Raw genomic sequence first — 19,326 nt, 5'->3', positions numbered from 1 at the left:
ATGTACTCACAATTCCTAAACCGCAAACTGCATGCTCCTACTCACCCGCTCAATGCGTGGGGCTTTTGGTTTCCTTCTCCGCCTCTTGTGTCTCCTCATTAAACGTGATGCACTACTCTGCTCTGTGGAGTTACTGAACCTGTAAAGAGATGTATAATTATATACAATGTTACAGGTGTAATGATCATTGCCTTTACAAGCATTGCTCCTTTCCAAAGATCCCTATGGGTGAAACCCAAACACATTGAACACATAAAACTATACACAAAGTTAACACTTAATTTACACCACTAATAATAATTATCAAACAGGGCTAGGAAACAGACTATACATAGCAGGCATCTCTCTGGTATCTGTTATCCCTCATAAAATAACCAAAATTAAGACTTGAACATAACCTCATTTATATAATTAGCCCAGTTACCAACTGGTGTTAAATAATGATATCTTTGTCCTTACTGGTTATTCTTTTTTCTGGAAACGAGCATGACACCCTGAGCATGAAAACCCCTGGCACTGTGCATGGAACCAAGAGCATGAAACCCCTGGCAACGAGCAGGTATTTTAAAAGTAATTAGAAGCCTTACTGTAGGACTTAATGTGTAATGGGCATTACGGTGTGTGGCATAAAGTATCACGGACATTGCGGTGTGTGTCATAATGTGACACAGGCATTATGGTGTGTGGCATACTATATCACGGGCATTGTGGTATGTGGTATAATGTCTCAGGGGCATTGCAGTGTGGCGTAATGTATAACGGGCATTGCGGTGTGTGGCATAGGGTATAACGGGCATTGCGGTATGTGTCACAGGCATTACGGTTTATGGTATACTATATCACGGGCATTGTGATATGTGGTATAATGTCTCAGGGTCACTGCAGTGTGTGGCATAATGTATCACGGACATTGCGGTGTGTGTCAGGCATTACGGTGTGTTGTATACTATATCACGGGCATTGTGGTTACGTGGTATAATGTCTCAGGGTCATTGCGGTGTGTGTCATAATGTGTCACAGACATTGTATGTGCTATAATGTATCAGGGGCATTGCAGTGTGTAGCATAATGTATAACGGGCATTGCGATTCCTGTCATAATGGGTCACAGGCATTACACTGTGTGGCATAATGTGTCGGGGGCATTACGGTGTGTGCATATTGTGTCATGTGCGTTATTGTGTGTGACATAATGTCTAAGGGCCATTGCAGTATGTGGCATAATGTATACTGGGCATTACTATAAGAAGGGAAAAATGACAAATAATGTAAGGGGCATGAATCAGGATTATTTTTCTTTCCTGTGGTGGCTAACGTCTGGGCGTGCAGGTTGCAAAACTGGGGTACAAGGTAGTCTTTTCCTGCAATGCCACGCCCCTTTATGCAAAGACACGCCCATTTCAATGAAACCACGCCCCTTTTTTGCGGAGCGCACGTTTGTCCCTTTACTAGTACCAATTATGGGGGATTTGGGGGGGGGCGCCGAAGAATTTTTTTGGCTTGGGAGAGAAAAATTTCTAGTTACGCCACTGGGCGAAGAGTAGACTGAAGACTGGCCCACAACACTATAAAGCACACAAATGGAATGTGAGATATCACTGCCGGCGCCGAGTGTGCCCCATGGATTAAGATAAAAGTATTTAACAGGTAAGGACAAAAATCTCCTTTTCTTTTCTCATCTATGGGTGACACTTGACAAACAGACCAAAGAACTTCCCAAAGCAGTCTAAAACCACATGGCTGCTCTACAAAGCTGCTCTGCAGAGGCACCACACTGAGCTGCTTATGTAGTACCACCAACCTTGTGGAATGAGCCCGCCCCAAGGCCGGGAACAGTTGGTTTGCAAAAAGGTAGGCCTAGCAGATCGTGAACCGAGGCCAGCCAGATGCGTTTGCGAAAGAGAATGAAAAGGGAGTAAGATTTTTAAAGCTCCTGCATTCTACCAATGTAAATATGGAGGGCCAACTCTGGAGACTAATCAGAGACAGAAAAAGAAGATACCACATTTTTCTGAAGAATGTGGAAGCGGGACACATCTTTTGGAAGGAATCCAAGGCGTGTCTGCTGCGCCAACTGATACGGATGAAAAATAAAAAAAGGGAGAATGACGTAACAGTGCACTCAAGTCAGACACCTGCTGGGCTGAGGTGATAATGAATAAAAAGACAGTCATCAAAGTCAGTCAGCGAAGTTGGTGGAAACCTTAAGTGCTTGCAAAAAAACAAAACTAGGTCCCACGGAGACACTGGTGGAACAACGGTGGATGAAGGTGGAGTAGTATGTCTGTCAGATACTGTAAAATCCTGGCCGAGGAAGGTTTTTAGGCACTCTGCAAAGTGCGGATGACAGAGGTTGAGAAGCAGCCTTGGCTGTATGACCCTTAGAAGACAGTAATGTGTTCCAGGTAATACTCCAACACACTTTGATACATAAACAAAAGTGTGCTTGAAACGGTAAAAGGCACATAGGCACAGATTTATCAAGCCTTGGAGCATGATAAATAGCACGGTGATGAAGTTCCAACCAATCAGCTCCTAACTCATTTTTCAAACACAGCCTCTAATATGTCAGTTACAAGCTGATTGGCTGGTACTTTATCACAGTGCTATTGATCACTCTCCAAAGCTTAATAAATGGGGGCCTAAATGTCTTTAGACAATAAGTGGTACCTAGCAGTATATTACAGATCACGCGCCTTATAAACAAATAAGTGTGTATAAAAACAATTATAAAAAAATATGCACACAGAAAAACACATTTAATGCAGAAAAAACTACAGATAATGAGCAATAGTGTTCAACAATCAGCCCCAATAGTGGGGAGAAGAGCCAAATATTAAACCTGACTGCAAGAGTGAGGTTCAGGGGAGGAAGCAAGGCAGGCAGTGAGAAAATGGCTGCCGGAATCCAGAGGTAAGGACAGAGGAGCAGAAGTAGCTCTGTGGCGGTTAGACTGCATGAGGGGACGTGCCAATGGGTGGGGGAAGAGCCAATGGGGAGAGTATACCTCCCTCTGTCTAGCCAACTCCAGGGAATGTGTCCCACACATCTGAACGCCACCCATTACCTTTATATTTCCTGGCGGTCTAGTGGAGTTGCGGATATGTCCGGAACCCCTCTGGCCACCTCAATGATTGGCGAACAGCTGCAAAGACACGGCTCCCAAGGACCAGCCTTAACTGGCCTCAATGCTCTGCCCACAGCTGGGCTCCTCCGGTGTGTGTCGGGGCCACCGACCCAGTTGCCAATTCACCAGCCACCAGAACTGGGGCTGCGATAGAGCTGACCCACTGACTGCTCAGTGTAAAAAAAAAAAAAAAAAAAGAACAAAAACATGCCTGTTCCTTTAGGTACCAAACAAAAACTGAATAGCCATCTCAGGGGCGGGGTACTGTGCTGCTGGGAAACAAATATTAATCATTTGGTGATCAGTCTCCCATGCTCCACTCTACAACCACAGTCTTTTTGTTTAGTGCCCCCGATGGATGATAAGAGAAATTAAACTTTAACTAGCTTGTTTATTTACCTTTACAAATGTTAGTAAAAGCATGTAAGCAGGTATGGAGATGGAACCTATTGTTCCTATACCAATAACTCTATATTCACTTCCGCTTGAATATATGATTGGGAGCTGCAGAGACATTTAGTCACTGCTGCTGTATTACACACGCCTTGTGTAAACACACAATATAAACCACAATGGTGGTTGATATGCAGGGTCACTGGCATTTTCTTAAAGCCAATGGAAAACCACCTTAATCCATTACATGGGATGAGACATAAAATATGTAGGTAGATAGTCTTTCTTTACAAATAAGGTTTTGTGCAGTGTAAGTTAGTTCAGTTTTGTTAATTTCTCACGGCACACAAACTAGTTCAAATACTTTGTGTGTGTGTACTACTCAGTTTGCATCATCATATTATAGCCAACGTTTCAGGGTTGGAAACCCCTTTGTGCGTCCTATTGCATTACTTTACAACTAAGATACATATTCACGGGAAAACCTGCAAAAAAAAAAAAGATGCCCAGAGTCACACGGCACTCACGCGTTATGTGTAACGCGACTTGTAGTGCACGGAGCATAGATGCAAGAGGATACATCTGTATATATAAGATTTTTTTCTATAATTTGAAATATAGTATAACAAGCATATTGAAAGCAGGGGCTTCCACACAGAATGTGTCTCATTCGTTAATTAAGCCAATAAATTCCAAGGTCAGTCAAAGTTGCCTATCATTTGTGGAAGCACTGCTGCAAGAGGATCAGTAGTAATATAGGGGTGATTATTGTGGAGAGTTTGGTAGGTTCCTCAGTGACCAGGACAGCAAATTTTACTTATGTTTCACATTTGAATGTCGATGTCAACAGAAAAAGGCAACAGGATCATGATATCTCTTCACCAATTCAAAGGGCAAGGCAAAACAAGGAAGCAACTGTAGACTACAAGTTTCTATATGGCAGGGGGTAGCTAGTTTAGATAAATAAATAAAACATTCCAACTCCAGAGCAGGGTATCTTAGTGGTGTTACAGTACATAAACTGCTCATCACAACTGCCAATACAGATGACAAGGTACAAAGACCACAGATTGTGAACTACTGAGCTATGGGGGTAATCCAGAGTTGATCGCAGCAGCAAATTTGTTAGCAGTTGGGCAAAACCATGTGCACTGCAGGTGTGGCAGATAGAGTTAGATTTGGGTGGGTTATATTGTTTCTGTGCAGGGTAAATACTGGCTGCTTTATTTTTACACTGTAATTTAGATTTCAGTTTGAACACACCACACCCAAATCTAACTCTCTCTGTTACATCTGCCCCCCCCCCCCCCTGCAGTGCACATGGTTTTGTCCAACTGGTAACAAATTTGCTGCTGCGATCAGATCTGACTTAGGCCCTTTGGACAAAGGTTATTTGGTCTAATGAACTCATCCTTCATCATATTCTAGGCAAATAGAGGAGTATGTGTGGTGCAAATATAGAGCGCTCCACAACCTAGTGCAGTGGTTCCCAAACCATTCCCAACAGTGCACTTGAGTAAAAGCATTTTTTTCACGGCACCCCTAGGATAAAAGTTTTTGTATTGATAAATTTGGGGAAAAAAATAAATTATGAAATTAAGTAAACTGCGCCTACCTGTTATCCTTAGGTTCAATTATGTGGTGGTGTACAGCTATGCTTATGATTGTTCACATGTATTATGATTGGCAGTCACTAGCACTGGTTTAGCCTATCACTTTGACCATAAATAATTTGATGTGGTCCTGGACCACCAATCCAAGGCAAGAGCCTTGGGGCACCCCAGGGTGCCTAAGCATACAGTTTGGGAACCACTGGCCTAGATTGTTTATAACAGTGAAGGGTTCTTGTGTAAACAAGTAAAAGAAAAAAAATAAGAATTTACTTACCGATAATTCTATTTCTCATAGTCCGTAGTGGATGCTGGGGACTCCGAAAGGACCATGGGGAATAGCGGCTCCGCAGGAGACTGGGCACAAAAGTAAAAGCTTTAGGACTACCTGGTGTGCACTGGCTCCTCCCCCTATGACCCTCCTCCAAGCCTCAGTTAGGATACTGTGCCCGGACGAGCGTACACAATAAGGAAGGATTTTGAATCCCGGGTAAGACTCATACCAGCCACACCAATCACACCGTACAACTTGTGATTCTGAAAAGATGGCTCACAACAATAATAACCCGATTTTTGTAACAATAACTATGTACAAGTATTGCAGACAATCCGCACTTGGGATGGGCGCCCAGCATCCACTACGGACTATGAGAAATAGAATTATCGGTAAGTAAATTCTTATTTTCTCTAACGTCCTAGTGGATGCTGGGGACTCCGAAAGGACCATGGGGATTATACCAAAGCTCCCAAACGGGCGGGAGAGTGCGGATGACTCTGCAGCACCGAATGAGAGAACTCCAGGTCCTCCTCAGCCAGGGTATCAAATTTGTAGAATTTTGCAAACGTATTTGCCCCTGACCAAGTAGCTGCTCGGCAAAGTTGTAAAGCCGAGACCCCTCGGGCAGCCGCCCAAGATGAGCCCACTTTCCGTGTGGAATGGGCTTTTACATTGCCACAGAATGTGCAAGCTGAATTGTACTACAAATCCAACGAGCAATCGTCTGCTTAGAAGCAGGGGCACCCAGCTTGTTGGGTGCATACAGGATAAACAGCGAGTCAGATTTTCTGACTCCAGCCGTCCTGGAAACATATATTTTCAGGGCCCTGACTACGTCCAGCAACTTGGAATCCTCCAAGTCCCTAGTAGCCGCAGGCACCACAATAGGCTGGTTTAAGTGAAATGCTGAAACCACCTTAGGGAGAAATTGAGGACGAGTCCTCAATTCTGCCCTGTCCGTATGAAAAATTAGGTAAGGGCTTTTATAGGATAAAGCCGCCAATTCTGATACATGCCTGGCTGAAGCCAGGGCTAACAGCATTACCACTTTCCATGTGAGAAATTTTAAGTCCACAGTGGTGAGTGGTTCAAACCAATGTGATTTTAGGAATCCCAAAACTACATTGAGATCCCAAGGTGCCACTGGAGGCACAAAAGGAGGCTGTATATGCAGTACCCCCTTGACAAACGTCTGAACTTCAGGAACTGAAGCTAGTTCTTTTTGGAAGAATATTGACAGGGCCGAAATTTGAACCTTAATGGACCCTAATTTGAGGCCCATAGACAGTCCTGTTTGCAGGAAATGCAGGAATCGACCCAGTTGAAATTCCTCTGTAGGGGCCTTCCTGGCCTCACACCACGCAACATATTTACGCCAAATACGGTGATAATGTTGCACAGTTACATCCTTCCTGGCTTTGATCAGGGTAGGGATAACTTTATCCGGAATGCCTTTTTCCTTCAGGATCCGGCGTTCAACCGCCATGCCGTCAAACGCAGCCGCGGTAAGTCTTGGAACAGACATGGTCCCTGCTGGAGCAGGTCCTTTCTTAGAGGTAGAGGCCACGGGTCTTCCGTGAGCATCTCTTGAATTTCCGGGTACCAAGTCCTTCTTGGCCAATCCGGAGCCACGAGTATAGTCTTTACACCTCTCCTTCTTATGATTCTCAGTACCTTGGGTATGAGAGGCAGAGGAGGGAACACATATACTGACTGGTACACCCACGGTGTTACCAGAGCGTCCACAGCTATTGCCTGAGGGTCCCTTGACATGGCGCAATATCTGTCCAGTTTTTTGTTGAAGCGGGACGCCATCATGTCCACCTTTGGTTTTTCCCAACGGTTCACAATCATGTGGAAGACTTCTGGGTGAAGTCCCCACTCCCCCGGGTGAAGATCGTGTCTGCTGAGGAAGTCTGCTTCCCAGTTGTCCACTCCCGGAATGAACACTGCTGACAGTGCTATCACATGATTTTCCGCCCAGCGAAGAATCCTTGCAACTTCCGTCATTGCCCTCCTGCTTCTTGTGCCGCCCTGTCTGTTTACGTGGGCGACTGCCGTGATGTTGTCCGACTGGATCAACACCGGCTGACCCTGAAGCAGAGGCCTTGCCTGACTTAGGGCATTGTAAATGGCCCTTAGTTCCAGGATATTTATGTGAAGTGACGTTTCCATGCTTGACCACAAGCCCTGGAAATTTTTTCCCTGTGTGACTGCTACCCAGCCTCTCAGGCTGGCATCCGTGGTCACCAGGACCCAATCCTGAATGCCGAATCTGCGGCCCTCTAGGAGATGAGCACTCTGTAACCACCACAGGAGAGACACCCTTGTCCTTGGAGACAGGGTTATCCGCTGATGCATTTGAAGATGCGATCCGGACCATTTGTCCAGCAGATCCCACTGAAAAGTTCTTGCGTGGAATCTGCCGAATGGAATCGCTTCGTAAGAAGCCACCATCTTTCCCAGGACCCTTGTGCATTGATGCACTGACACTTGGCCTGGTCTTAGGAGGTTCCTGACTAGGTCGGATAACTCCCTGGCTTTCTCCTCCGGGAGAAACACCTTTTTCTGTACTGTGTCCAGAATCATCCCTAGGAACAGCAGACGTGTCGTCGGAATCAGCTGCGATTTTGGAATATTTAGAATCCATCCGTGCTGTCGTAGTACTACTTGAGATAGTGCTACTCCGACCTCTAACTGTTCTCTGGACCTTGCCCTTATCAGGAGATCGTCCAAGTAAGGGATAATTAAGACGCCTTTTCTTCGAAGAAGAATCATCATTTCGGCCATTACCTTGGTAAAGACCCGGGGTGCCGTGGACAATCCAAACGGCAGCGTCTGAAACTGATAGTGACAGTTCTGTACCACAAACCTGAGGTACCCTTGGTGAGAAGGGCAAATTGGGACATGGAGGTAAGCATCCTTGATGTCCAGAGACACCATATAGTCCCCTTCTTCCAGGTTCGCTATCACTGCTCTGAGTGACTCCATCTTGAACTTGAACCTTTTTATGTAAGTGTTCAAGGATTTCAGATTTAAAATGGGTCTCACCGAGCCATCCGGCTTCGGTACCACAAACAGCGTGGAATAATACCCCTTTCCCTGTTGTAGGAGGGGTACCTTGATTATCACCTGCTGGGAATACAGCTTGTGAATGGCTTCCAATACCGCCTCCCTGTCGGGGGGAGACGTTGGTAAAGCAGACTTCAGGAACCGGCGAGGGGGAGACGTCTCGAATTCCAATTTGTACCCCTGAGATACTACCTGCAGGATCCAGGGGTCCACTTGCGAGTGAGCCCACTGCGCGCTGAAATTCTTGAGACGGGCCCCCACCGTGCCTGAGTCCACTTGTAAGGCCCCAGCGTCATGCTGAGGACTTGGCAGAAGCGGGGGAGGGCTTCTGTTCGTGGGAAGAGGCTGTCTGCTGCAGTCTTTTTCCCCTTCCTCTGCCCCGGGGCAGATATGAGTGGCCTTTTGCCCGCTTGCCCTTATGGGGACGAAAGGACTGAGCCTGAAAAGACGGTATCTTTTTCTGCTGAGAGGTGACCTGGGGTAAAAAGGTGGATTTCCCAGCCGTTGCCACCAGGTCCGATAGACCGACCCCAAATAACTCCTCCCCTTTATACGGCAATACTTCCATATGCCGTTTGGAATCCGTATCACCTGACCACTGTCGCGTCCATAACCCTCTTCTGGCAGAAATGGACATCGCACTTACTCTTGATGCCAGAGTGCAAATATCCCTCTGTGCATCTCGCATATATAGAAATGCATCCTTTAAATGCTCTATAGTCAATAATATATTGTCCCTGTCCAGGGTATCAATATTTTCAGTCAGGGAATCCGACCAAGCCACCCCAGCACTGCACATCCAGGCTGAGGCGATTGCTGGTCGCAGTATAATACCAGTATGTGTGTATATACTTTTTAGGATATTTTCCAGCTTCCTATCAGCTGGTTCCTTGAGGGCGGCCGTATCAGGAGACGGTAACGCCACTTGTTTTGATACGCGTGTGAGCGCCTTATCTACCCTAGGGGGTGTTTCCCAACGTGCCCTAACCTCTGGCGGGAAAGGGTATAATGGCAATAATTTTTTAGAAATTAGCAGTTTTTTATCGGGGGAAACCCACGCTTCATCACACACCTCATTTAATTCATCTGATTCAGGAAAAACTACGGGTAGTTTTTTCACACCCCACATAATACCCTTTTTTGTGGTACTTGTAGTATCAGAAATGTTCAAAACCTCCTTCATTGCCGTAATCATGTAACGTGTGGCCCTACTGGAAAATACGTTTGTTTCCTCACCGTCGACACTGGAGTCAGTGTCCGTGTCAGTGTCTGTATCGACCTGAGGTAACGGGCGTTTTAGAGCCGCCTGTACAGGTATTAACTGATTTGCCGGCTGTCTCATGTCGTCAACAGTCTTTTGTAAAGTGCTGACACTATCACGTAATTCTTTCCATAAGACCATCCAGTCAGGTGTCGACTCCCTAGGGGGTGACATCACTAACACAGGCAATTGCTCCGCCTCCACACCATTTTCCTCCTCATACATGTCGACACAACGTACCGACACACAGCACACACACAGGGAATGCTCTGACAGAGGACAGGACCCCACTAGCCCTTTGGGGAGACAGAGGGAGAGTTTGCCAGCACACACCAGAGCGCTATATATATACAGGGATAACCTTATATAAGTGTTTTTCCCTGATATAGCTGCTGTATATATTTATCTGCCAAATTAGTGCCCCCCCTCTCTTGTTTTACCCTGTTTCTGTAGTTCAGGACTGCAGGGGAGAGTCAGGGAGCCTTCCTCCAACGGAGCTGTGAGGAAAAAATGGCGCCAGTGTGCTGAGGAGATAGGCTCCGCCCCCTTCTCGGCGGCCTTTCTCCCGCTTTTTTATGGAAAAATTGGCAGGGGTTAAATGCATCCATATAGCCCAGGAGCTATATGTGATGTATTTTTTGCCAAAAAAGGTGTTTTTATTGCGTCTCAGGGCGCCCCCCTCCAGCGCCCTGCACCCTCAGTGACCGGAGTGTGAAGTGTGCTGAGAGCAATGGCGCACAGCTGCGGTGCTGTGCGCTACCTTATTGAAGACAGGACGTCTTCTGCCGCCGATTTTCCGGACCTCTTCAGTCTTCTGGCTCTGTAAGGGGGCCGGCGGCGCGGCTCTGGGACCCATCCATGGCTGGGCCTGTGATCGTCCCTCTGGAGCTAATGTCCAGTAGCCTAAGAAGCCCAATCCACTCTGCACGCAGGTGAGTTCGCTTCTTCTCCCCTTAGTCCCTCGGTGCAGTGAGCCTGTTGCCAGCAGGTCTCACTGAAAATAAAAAACCTACTTTAAACTTTTACTCTAAGCAGCTCAGGAGAGCCCCTTAGTATGCACCCTTCTCGTTCGGGCACAAAAATCTAACTGAGGCTTGGAGGAGGGTCATAGGGGGAGGAGCCAGTGCACACCAGGTAGTCCTAAAGCTTTTACTTTTGTGCCCAGTCTCCTGCGGAGCCGCTATTCCCCATGGTCCTTTCGAAGTCCCCAGCATCCACTAGGACGTTAGAGAAAATGGTATTCTATTTGTAATTAAAATGTAGAAATTCCAGTTACTTAGGAATGGCAGTGTTTTGTTTTATTACTGGTTTAGAGCAGTGTAAGGAGGATTTTTGGGCATTTTTTTCTAGATAAACCCCCGATATCTAGCTGGTATTGCTACTTCTAAAATGATTACAGAAATTCCAATTTTGCTTATTAATGTATGTGTGGTGTATATGGGATCAGTAGCTTGCAGTGCCATTTTAGAGACTCTTTATGTACCTCCGAGTAAGTTCGTGCTTGTACAGAAACTGCTGAATCTATGATCCAATATAGGGACTTTTACAGTTTTAAACAGAGGCACCCAACATCCAACCTGCAAGACAAATGAGTCCCGCCACCTACTGCAATCCGGCCCACACACCGGAACATGTTTAGAACAGTAGAATAATAAGATTTTAAACCTACCGGTAAATCTTATTCTCCTAGTCCGTAGAGGATGCTGGGGACTCCGTAAGGACCATGGGGTATAGACGGGCTCCGAAGGAGACATGGGCACTATAAAGAACTTTTAGTATGGGTGTGCACTGGCTCCTCCCTCTATGCCCCTCCTCCAGACCTCAGTTAGAGAACTGTGCCCAGAGGAAATGGACAATATGAGGAAAGGATTTTGTTAATCTAAGGGCAAGATTCATACCAGCACACACCAATCACACCATATAACCTGGAATATACGCAACCAGTTAACAGTATGAACAAAAAACAGTATCAGCCAGAGACCGATTCCAACTGTAACATAACCCTTATGTAAGCAACAACTATATATAAGTCTTGCAGATGTAGTCTACACTGGGACGGGCGCCCAGCATCGTCTACGGACTAGGAGAAAAATATTTACCGGTAGGTTTAAAATTTTTCTCTTACGTCCTAGAGGATGCTGGGGACTCCGTAAGGACCATGGGGTGTATACCAAAGCTCCCAACCGGGCGGGAGAGTGCGGATTACTCTGCAGCACCGACTGAGCATACGCAAGGTCCTCATCAGCCAGGGTATCAAACTTGTAGAATTTTGCAAAAGTGTTTGAACCCGACCAAGTAGCTGCTCGGCAAAGCTGTAATGCCGAGGCGCCTCGGGCAGCCGCCCAAGAAGAGCCCACCTTCCTGGTGGAATGGGCCTTTTACTGAATTTGGTAACGGCAATCCAGCCGTAGAATGAGCCTGCTGAATCGTGTTACAGATCCAGCGAGCAATAGTCTGCTTAGAACCTTGTTGGCTGCATACAGGACAAACAGAGCCTCTGTTTTCCTAACCCTAGCCGTCCTGGCTACATAAATCTTTAAGGCCCTGACTATATCCAGGGACTTGGAGTCCTCCCAGTCCCCCGTAGCCACAGGCACCACAATAGGTTGGGTTCATATGAAATGAAGAAACCACCTTAGGCAAAAATTGAGGACGCGTCCTCAACTCTGCTCTATCCAGATGGAAAATCAGATAGGGGCTCTTGTGGGACAAGGCCGCCAATTCGGACACCCGTCTTGCAGATGCCAAGGCCAATAACATGACCACCTTCCACGTGAGAAATTTTAATTCAACTGTTTGAAGAGGTTCAAACCAGTGAGATTTCAGGAAACTTAACATCACGTTAAGGTCCCACGGTGCCACTGGGGGCACAAAGGAAAGGGGGGCTGGATGTGCAGCACTCCCTTCACAAACGTCTGGACTTCTGGGAGAGAAGCCAATTCCCTCTGAAAGAATATAGATAGGGCTGAAATCTGTACCTTAATGGAGCCTAACTTTAGGCCCATATCCACTCCTGTCTGTAGAAAGTGGAGAAACCGTCCCAGATGGAAATCTTCTGTAGGAGCATTCTTGGCTTCACACTAAGATACATACTTCCTCCAGATACGGTGATAATGCTTTGCCGTCACCTCCTTCCTAGCCTTTATCAGAGTAGGGATGACTTCCTCCGGAATACCTTTCCCAGCTAGGATTCAGTGTTCAACCGCCATGCCGTCAAACGTAACCGCGGTAAGTCTTGGAACACACATGGCCCCTGCTGTAACAGGTCCTCCCTGAGAGGAAGAGGCCACGGATCTTCTGTGAGCATTTCCAGAAGATCTGACCAGGCCCTTCGAGGCCAATCTGGAAAAATGAGTATTGTCTGCACTCTTCTTTGTCTTATGATTCTCAATATTTTTGAGATGAGAGGAAGAGGAGGAAATACGTAGACCGACTGAAACACCCATGGTGTCACTCGGGCGTCTACTGCTACTGCCTGAGGGTCCCGTGACCTGGCACAATATCTCCGAAGCTTCTTGTTGAGGCGTGACGCCATCATGTCTATTTGAGGAATTCCCCAAAGACTTGTTATCTCTGCAAATACTTCTTGATGAAGTCCCCACTCTCCTGGATGGAGATCGTGTCTGCTGAGGAAGTCTGCTTCCCAGTTGTCCACTCCCGGAATGAAGACAGCTGACAGAGCGCTTACGTGATTTTCCGCCCAGCAAAGAATCCTGGTGGCTTCCGCCATCGCCACTCTGCTCCTTGTCCCGCCTTGGCGGTTTACATGAGCCACGGCTGTGACGTTGTTTGATTGAATCAGAACCGGTAGGTCGCGAAGAAGATTCTCCGCTTGTTGTAGGCCGTTGTATATGGCCCTCAATTCCAGTATGTTAATGTGTAGACAAGCCTCCTGGCTTGACCATAGACCCTGAAAATTTCTTCCTTGTGTGACTGCACCCCATCCTCGGAGGCTCGCGTCCGTGGTCACCAGAACCCAGTCTTGAATGCCGAACCTGCGACCCTCTAGAACAGGGGTGGGCAAAATACGGCCCGCGGGCCGGATGCGGCCCGCAAACCGATCCTGCCCGGCCCACTGCCTCCCCACCAGCGAGCAATGACAAGCGGCCCGAACGGCTGAGCTGCTCGTCATTGCTCTGCACTGCAGTACCTCCAAGCTGCCAGCGGCGCCTCTCTCCCCTGCTGCTGCGTTGTAGCAGCCTCCTCCAGAGTCCCCAGTGACAACGGCTGTGTTCAGCCGAGAAGGGGGCAGGGCTACGTGCCGATGAGGGGGCGGGGCTACACGGGACCTCAGGGGGCGGAGCTACACGTGACAAGAGCCAGACTGCTACAGATCCATCCTTCCTGTCACTGCCAGCCAGATCAGTAAGTTAATGGGAAAAGTGAAAGAAAGTGTGTGTGTGTGTGTGTGTGTGTGTGTGTGTGTGTGTGTGTGTGTGTTAAAGTGTGCATATATTTGTGTGTGCGGGCAGTGGCGTCAGACTGTTTTTAGGTTTGGGGGAGAGATCTTTAGCTCTTGCTGTACCAACCCCTCCCGTGTTCTGTCACCATGTCACCCCCATGTTCTGTCACTATGTCACCCCCCCGTGTTCTGTCACTGTGTCACCCCCCCGTGTTCTGTCACTGTCACCCTCCCGTGTTCTGTCACTATGTCACACCCCCTGTGTTCTGTCACTATGTCACACCCCCTGTGTTCTGTCACTGTGTCACCTCCCCGTTTTCTGTCACTGACTGTGTCACACCCCCCGTGTTCTGTCACTGACTGTGTCACACCCCCCGTGTTCTGTCACCCCCACCGTGTTCTGTCACTGTGTCACCCCCACCGTGTTCTGTCACCGTGTCACACCTTTCCCCAGTGGCCATAAGACACTGGATAATTTGCTTGCTGCACAATATTTATCCTAAATAAAATGTTAATGTGTAAAAAGGCTCTCTACCTGCCGTAGTGTGTAAAAGGGGCTCTACCTGGTGTAATGTGTGTAAGTGGCGCTGTGTGGCGCAATTTGAATAATGGAGACTATTGTGCAGCCTAATATGAATCTGTATTATTTTTTGCCCACATTCCTTCCACATGAAGCCACGTCCCTATATTTTTGGCAAGTGGGGCGAGCTGCTATTTTGTATGTGGCCCTCGGATACTGACAGGAAATGTCAAGTGGCCCCTCAGCTGAAATAATTGCCCACCCCTGCTCTAGAAGGTGAGCACTCTGCAGCCACCACAGGAAAGACACCCTGGCCCTGGTGGACAGGGTTATTTTCTGATGTATAAGTAGATGGGACCCGGACCACTTGTCCAGAAGGTCCCACTGAAAAGTCCTCGCATGAAACCTGCCGAAGGGGATGGCCTCGAAGGCTGCCACCATTTTTCCCAGAACTCGAGTGCAATGATGAACAGACACTCTTTTTGGTTTTAGCAGGTCTCTGACCATGTTCTGGAGATCCTGGGCTTTTTCCAATGGAAGAAAAACCCTCTTTTGTTCCGTGTCCAGAATCATGCCCAGGAATGATAGCCGAGTCGTTGGAACCAATTGTGACTTTGGCAGATTGAGAATCCAACCGTGCTGGTGCAGCACTTTCAGGGAGAGCGACACACTCTTCAGAAATTGGTCTCTCGATCTCGCCTTTATCAGGAGATCGTCCAAGTATGGGATAATTGTGACTCCCTGCTTGCGCAGGAGCACCATCATCTCCGCCAATACCTTGGTGAAAATCCTCGGGACCGTGGAAAGCCCAAACGGCAACGTCTGAAACTGGTAATGACAGTCCGGTACAGCGAATCTCAGGTACTCCTGATGAGGGGGGTAAATGGGGACATGAAGGTATGCATTCTTTATGTCTAGTGACACCATCAAATCCCCCCCTTCCAGGCTGGATATTACAGCTCGGAGCGATTCCATCTTGAATTTGAACTTTTTCAAGTACAGGTTTAGGGATTTTAGATTTAAAATGGGTCTGACCGAACCATCCGGCTTCGGGACCACAAACAGGGTCGAATAATACCCTTTTCCCTGTTGGACCAGGGGAACCTTGACCACCACTTGCTGTTGACACAGCTTTTGAATTGCAGCTAACACCACTTCCCTCTCCGGGGGTGAAGCTGGCAAGGCCGACTTGAAAAATCGGCGAGGGGGCACCTCTTCGAATTCCAGCTTGTAGCCTTGGGAAAAAAATTTCCGTCGCCCAAGGATCCACGTCTGAAAGAATCCAGATCTGGCTGAAAAGTCGAAGGCGTGCCCCCACCGGTGCGGACTCCCTTAGGGGAGCCCCAGCGTCATGCGGTGGATTTTGTAGAAGCCGGGGAGGACTTCTGCTCCTGGGAACTAGCCGAAGAAGGTGTTCTCTTTCTTCTACCCTTACCTCTGGCAAGGAAGGAGGAGCCCCGACCTCTTCTGGACTTATGTGACCGAAAGGACTGCATCTGACACTGTGGAGTTTTCTTTTGCTGTTGGGGAACAAATGGTAAAAAGGTAGATTTACCCGCGGTAGCTGTGGCAACCATGTCCGCGAGCCCCTCCCCAAACAACACTTCACCCTTGTAAGGTAAAACCTCCATATGCTTCTTTGAGTCTGCATCACCCGTCCATTGGCGGGTCCATAGAGCTCGTCTCGCAGAAATAGCCATGGCATTGGCTCTGGAACCCAGCAGCCCAACGTCTCTTTGAGCGTCCCTCATATATAAGACTGCGTCTTTAATGTGGGCTAAGGTTAATAATAAGATTTTACTTACCGGTAAATCTATTTCTCGTAGTCCGTAGTGGATGCTGGGGACTCCGTAAGGACCATGGGGAATAGACGGGCTCCGCAGGAGACAGGGCACTCTAAGAATTAGGACTACTGGTGTGCACTGTCTCCTCCCTCTATGTCCCTCCTCCAGACCTCAATTAAGGAAACTGTGCCCGGAAGAGCTGACAGTACAAGGAAAGGATTTTGGAATCCAGGGTAAGACTCATACCAGCCACACCAATCACACCGTATAACTCGTGATAAACTTACCCAGTTAACAGTATGAACAACAACAGAGCATCAGACAAACCTGATGCAACCATAACATAACCCTTATTTAAGCAATAACTATATACAAGTATTGCAGAAGAAGTCCGCACTTGGGACGGGCGCCCAGCATCCACTACGGACTACGAGAAATAGATTTACCGGTAAGTAAAATCTTATTTTCTCTAACGTCCTAGTGGATGCTGGGGACTCCGTAAGGACCATGGGGATTATACCAAAGCTCCCAAACGGGCGGGAGAGTGCGGATGACTCTGCAGCACCGAATGAGCAAACACAAGGTCATCCTCAGCCAGGGTATCAAACTTGTAGAATTTTGCAAACGTGTTTGAACCCGACCAAGTAGCTGCTCGGCAAAGCTGTAATGCCGAGACCCCTCGGGCAGCCGCCCAAGAAGAGCCCACCTTCCTTGTGGAATGGGCTTTTACAGATTTTGGATGCGGCAATCCAGCCGCAGAATGAGCCTGCTGAATTGTGTTACAGATCCAGCGAGCAATAGTTTGCTTTGAAGCAGGAGCACCCAGCTTGTTGGATGCATACAGGATAAACAGCGAGTCAGTTTTCCTGACTCCAGCCGTTCTGGCTACATAAATCTTCAAAGCCCTGACTACATCTAGTAACTTGGAATCCTCCAAGTCACGAGTAGCCGCAGGCACCACAATAGGTTGGTTCAAATGAAAAGATGACACCACCTTCGGCAGAAATTGCGGACGAGTCCGTAATTCTGCCCTGTCCATATGGAAAACCAGATAGGGGCTTTTACATGACAAAGCCGCCAATTCTGACACACGCCTAGCCGGAGCTAAGGCCAATAGCATGACCACTTTCCACGTGAGATACTTTAACTCCACGGTCTTAAGTGGCTCAAACCAGTGAGATTTCAGGAAACTCAACACCACGTTAAGATCCCAAGGTGCCACTGGTGGCACAAAAGGGGGCTGAATATGCAGCACTCCCTTTACAAACGTCTGAACCTCAGGAAGAGAAGCCAGTTCCTTTTGAAAGAAAATGGATAGGGCCGAAATCTGGACCTTTATGGACCCTAATTTTAAGCCCATAGTCACTCCCGACTGTAAGAAGTGAAGGAAACGGCCCAACTGGAATTCCTCTGTAGGGGCCTATCTGGCCTCACACCAAGCAACATATTTTCGCCATATACGGTGATAATGTTTTGCTGTCACGTCCTTCCTAGCCTTTATCAGAGTAGGAATAACTTCATCCGGAATGCCTTTTTCCGCTAGGATCCGGCGTTCTACCGCCATGCCGTCAAACGCAGCCGCGGTAAGTCTTGGAACAGACAGGGCCCCTGTTGCAACAGATCCTGTCTGAGAGGCAGAGGCCATGGGTCCTCTGTGAGCATTTCTTGCAGTTCAGGGGAACCAAGTCCTTCTTGGCCAATCCGGAACAATGAGTATTGTTCTCACTCCTCTTTTTCTTACGATTCTCAGCACCTTGGGTATGAGAGGAAGAGGAGGAAACACATAGACCGACTGGAACACCCACGGTGTTACTAGTGCGTCCACAGCTATCGCCTGAGGGTCTCTTGACCTGGCGCAATACTTTTGTAGCTTTTTGTTGAGGCGGGATGCCATCATGTCCACCTGTGGCAGTTCCCATCGATTTGTAATCTGTGTGAAGACTTCTTGATGAAGTCCCCACTCTCCCGGGTGGAGGTTGTGCCTGCTGAGGAAGTCTGCTTCCCAGTTGTCCACTCCCAGAATGAACACTGCTGACAGTGCTTGCACGTGATTCTCCGCCCAACGAAGAATTCTGGTGGCCTCTGCCATCGCCACCCTGCTTCTTGTGCCGCCCTGGCGGTTTACATGAGCCACTGCGGTGATGTTGTCTGACTGAATCAGCACCGGTTGGTTGCGAAGCAGAGGCTCCGCTTGACTCAGGGCGTTGTATATGGCCCTTAGTTCCAGGATATTGATGTGCAGACAAGCCTCCTGACTTGACCACAGCCCTTGGAAGTTTCTTCCCTGAGTGACTGCCCCCCACCCTCGGAGGCTTGCATCCGTGGTCACCAGGACCCAGTCCTGTATGCCGAACCTGCGGCCCTCGAGAAGGTGAGCACGTTGCAGCCACCACAGAAGAGACACCCTGGCCCTGGGGGATAGGGTGATCCGCCGATGCATCTGAAGATGCGATCCGGACCACTTGTCCAACAGATCCCACTGAAAATTCCTCGCATGGAACCTGCCGAAGGGAATGGCTTCGTATGACGCCACCATCTTTCCCAGGACTCGCGTGCATTGATGCACCGACACCTGTTTTGGTTTTAAGAGGTCTCTGACCAGGGTCACGAGCTCCTGGGCCTTCTCCTCCGGGAGAAACACCTTCTTCTGGTCTGTGTCCAGAATCATGCCCAGGAAGGGCAGTCTCGTCGTAGGAATCAGCTGCGACTTTGGAATATTCAGAATCCAGCCGTGCTGTAGTAACACCTCCCGAGAGTGTGCTACGCTGATCAGCAACTGCTCTCTGGACCTCGCCTTTATGAGGAGATCGTCCAAGTATGGGATAATTGTGACTCCTTGCTTTCGCAGGAGCACCATCATTTCCGCCATTACCTTGGTAAA

General features: G+C 48.1%; 1 protein-coding gene across 4 annotated transcripts in view; it reads right to left on the bottom strand.

The window, feature by feature from the left end:
- Positions 1-19,326, bottom strand: part of DVL3 (dishevelled segment polarity protein 3) — a 241,293-nt gene that overhangs the window by 40,549 nt on the left and 181,418 nt on the right. For all 4 annotated transcript variants that reach the window (XM_063916586.1, XM_063916583.1, XM_063916584.1 and 1 more), the window contains one exon: positions 46-139. In XM_063916586.1, the coding sequence (XP_063772656.1) occupies positions 46-139 (94 nt within the window). The remainder of the gene's footprint in view (positions 1-45; positions 140-19,326) is intronic.

This window comes from Pseudophryne corroboree, chromosome 4 (assembly GCF_028390025.1).
Source record: "Pseudophryne corroboree isolate aPseCor3 chromosome 4, aPseCor3.hap2, whole genome shotgun sequence".
In the NCBI taxonomy this organism is placed as follows: domain Eukaryota; kingdom Metazoa; phylum Chordata; class Amphibia; order Anura; family Myobatrachidae; genus Pseudophryne; species Pseudophryne corroboree.
The sequence above is the reverse complement of the archived record's forward strand: the minus strand, read 5'-3'. Positions and strand labels throughout refer to the sequence as shown.